The 3,532-nt window shown below is 41.7% G+C and overlaps 1 protein-coding gene across 1 annotated transcript; it reads left to right on the top strand.

Moving 5' to 3' along the window:
• Positions 1-934: 934 nt before the first annotated feature.
• On the top strand, positions 935-3,330 carry adrb2b (adrenoceptor beta 2, surface b). Its single transcript, XM_079487134.1, has 2 exons — positions 935-1,152; positions 1,479-3,330. Exon 2 carries the CDS (start codon positions 1,498-1,500, stop codon positions 2,731-2,733), a length of 1,236 nt encoding a protein of 411 aa, XP_079343260.1. The 5' UTR covers positions 935-1,152; positions 1,479-1,497; the 3' UTR covers positions 2,734-3,330.
• Positions 3,331-3,532: the final 202 nt, after the last annotated feature.

Below are 3,532 nucleotides of genomic sequence, written 5' to 3'. Positions count from 1 at the left end.
TTACATTTATAAATTTATAGCCTGATATCAAAAGAAGTCCATTGGGATAACCAACACCTTACTTCACACCAAACCCTAAAAACACAGCCGCAAAGGCTAAACGCAAGTTTCACAGGGTGGCAAGACAATGATAAATGAGTCGCCTAACCCCGCCTCTAAACCTAAACGTCACAGGGGAAAAGTCAAATCAATACAAAACATACCAACGAGATTGGAGGAAATTGGATATCACACGAATGAGCCACCTTGTTAAATAAGTATGAATTACCATCATATTGCGTTAATATATATTTATACATATGAATTTAGCATTAATAGATTACAGTTTGCGAGAATGTCTTGAATTCCCTTGCATAGACAACACATTAGAAAGAAACAAATCTTGTGAGTTTATTTTCTGGACTAATACACACAGCCACACTTTATAACAGACGTCTTATGTAAAGAATTAATTTGATCCTATGTATATGATATTTGATACTATGCTTGGTATGAGTTTAATAACCAAACTCTCAATTTGCAGGAGTACCAGAAGTATTAACCTCATGTAAATTTAAACACAGATGAACAAAAGTATTGATCCTACACAGTCATGGTAGAAGAACACACTAGGAATTGTGACAGGGTACACAGACCATCCGTTTCACAGCAGAGATGATTAAAACAAGAACAAAACAAGCGTCTGTCCGTACGTCCGTCCATCTGTCTATCCAATTATACAAATATGTTATTATATTTATCCACTAACTTCATTTAAAATTCAATAATATAATCGAAAAGTGTCATAAAATTGATCCACTTTCATATTCAGGTGCTACTTCTCTTTACAAACATATTCATCTACACAGTGTAAGGCAGGCATAATCTGATTGGCTGCTGGTGGGCTGTGATGTCATCACCAGCTGCTATAAGAAGCCAGCTGATACACAGGGACACATTTGGTCAGCGTGTTCGTGTGCTTGTGCATGTAATCATGTTAAGAAACACACGGTTAGAATGACAGAAGTGAGACAACGAAATCATGACTACGCACTATGACACAACACGACACATTTTGGAAGAAACTTAATTCAAAAGGATTTTATTTGGATATCGTTGGAGCCAAAGAGGAGAGGAAATCATTTGGACAAGTCTGAAACTCTTCTGATTTCAGTAAGTGTATTTGCCTTTTACTTTATTGTTTGTGTCTGTGACTGTTTTAATGTAATATGCAAACAAAAGTAACCAGAGGTCTCACACCTATGAAATGCTGGACATATTTGTTCATGTTTTATGATTTTCTATCTGTTTTAAACAGGTAAAACTATTAATAATAATAACTGTAGTTATTATATTGTTATTATCGATATATTATTATTGTTGTTATTATAGCTTCTGTTGTTATTGATGTTGTTATTACCAACTTTGTATTTATCTGTTTATTTATTTTGGAAACTTCTTTCCCACCGTTTTATTCTTTACATTGACCTTTTTTCTAGTTATTGTTAGTCATAGCTAATGGAGGAAGAGGACACGTGGCACAGGGAGAACGTCTCCATGCGTGGGAACGTTTCGCTTGGTTTAAATGGCTCTTCCCCGCTCTCTCTTGCCGGCTCCGAGTACAGCGACGCAGAAGTGGTCTTAATAAGCATCCTGATGGCACTGCTGGTTCTGGGAATCGTCTTTGGAAACCTCCTGGTCATTACCGCCATTGTACGATTCCAACGTCTGCAGACAGTCACAAACTACTTCATCAGCTCCTTAGCCTGCGCCGATTTAGTAATGGGCCTGTTGGTGGTACCCTTCGGCGCGTGTTACATTCTCCTCAACACGTGGCACTTCGGAAACCTCTTCTGCGTGTTTTGGACAGCCACTGATGTGCTGTGTGTGACCGCTAGCATTGAGACGCTATGCGTGATCGCTCTGGACCGGTACGCGGCGATCATGTGGCCCTTGCGGTATCAGTCGATGCTAACGAAGCGGAAGGCATGCGGGGTGGTGTTGGGAGTATGGGCGGTGGCCGCCCTTATCTCGTTCTTACCCATCTACATGGAGTGGTGGGTGTCAGAGGAACCCGAGGCGTTGAGCTGCCTGGGGGACCCTTACTGTTGTGACTTCAACACCAACGCGGCATACGCAGTCACCTCCTCCATCATCTCCTTCTACATACCGCTGGTCATCATGGCTTTCGTGTACAGCCGGGTCTTCCAGGAGGCCCGTCGGCAGCTCCAGAAAATTGACCGCATCGAGGGGCGAATACGGACGCAGAGCTTTAGCACCCAGGAGGGAAACGAGGTGAAGAATCGGAGGACCAAGTTCTGCATGAAAGACCACAAAGCTCTGAAGACCTTGGGGTTCATCATGGGAACGTTCACACTCTGTTGGCTGCCGTTTTTCGTGCTTAATGTAGTGGCGTCCATCTGGAAGATGGACAACATCACGTTGCCCTTCAGGATCTTAAACTGGATCGGCTACGCCAACTCGGTGTTCAACCCCCTGATCTACTGCAGGACCCCGGAGTTCAGATACGCATTTCAGGAGATCCTGTGCTCGAGAACATCCCGCCTGGCATCCACCAGTAATAATAAAGGATCTATCTACAGCGGTCACAGCTGGAAGGTCCACACGAAAACCACCAGGCAACGGGAAGTTTCCCCATCAAACTGTGAAACAGAGATGGGTGTTCACTGTTTGTCCGCAGACACAAAGAACACAAATGGGAATTGTAATAAAGCTGTGACGTCCATCATTTAGTCATTCTTGAACGTTTGTAAGCCTGTCCTTGATGTACTGTATATAGTTTTGATGCACTACAGATTGTGGCAAACATGGCTCGTGCCATTTGATCTTTAAAAAACATGAAGGTTTGCCTCAGAATTATATTTATGACTTATTGTTGTGACATTTTCTGATGTGATTGTGAACACATGGGAAATATGGACATTAACATGAATGGATATTAGCAACTGCACTGTTTGGGACAAAATGCCATGTCTAGTTTATATGTATAGTTCATCCAAAATCCTGTCATCATTTATTCACCATCATGTTGTTCAAAACCTGTATATGACTCTTTGGATATTTGGTGAAATGTGGCTTTCTTTTTATACAATGGAAGCCAATGAGGGCCAATAATGTTTGGTTACCAACATTCTTCATAATATCTTCTTTTGTGTTCTTCAAAAGAAATAAAGTCATACAGGTTTAAAATGATATGAGGTTAAATAAATTATGACCAAATTCATTTTTGACTGTACTGTCCCTTTCAGCGCACATGAAATCTTAACAAACCGTTGGAAAGCCAAAACATCTACCTCTGGATTCCATCTACTACCTCACTCTTACACAACTCAACTCAAAACCAGTCTTCGTATTTATTGCATGTATTATAAAACGCCTCAATGTACACACAAACAAACCAAGAATCCGCTGACAGATGGCGAATGGAGCTCAAGCGGGCCAACGAGGGTCTTTTGTACCGTTACATTCCGTTGAGAGCTCAAGCCGGGGCTCTTCGGCACAGATCCTTTCCTCTGTGGCGCTCCTCCAGAGG

Source organism: Barbatula barbatula, assembly GCF_947034865.1.
Source record: "Barbatula barbatula genome assembly, chromosome: 22".
Lineage (NCBI taxonomy): Eukaryota > Metazoa > Chordata > Actinopteri > Cypriniformes > Nemacheilidae > Barbatula > Barbatula barbatula.
Note: the sequence above shows the minus strand (reverse complement) of the source record. Positions and strands in the feature narration are given on the sequence as shown.

Coding starts and splice junctions, on each gene's coding strand:
- adrb2b (XM_079487134.1), top strand. CDS start 1,498: ATGGAGGAAGAGGACACGTGGCACAGGGAGAACGTCTCCATGCGTGGG.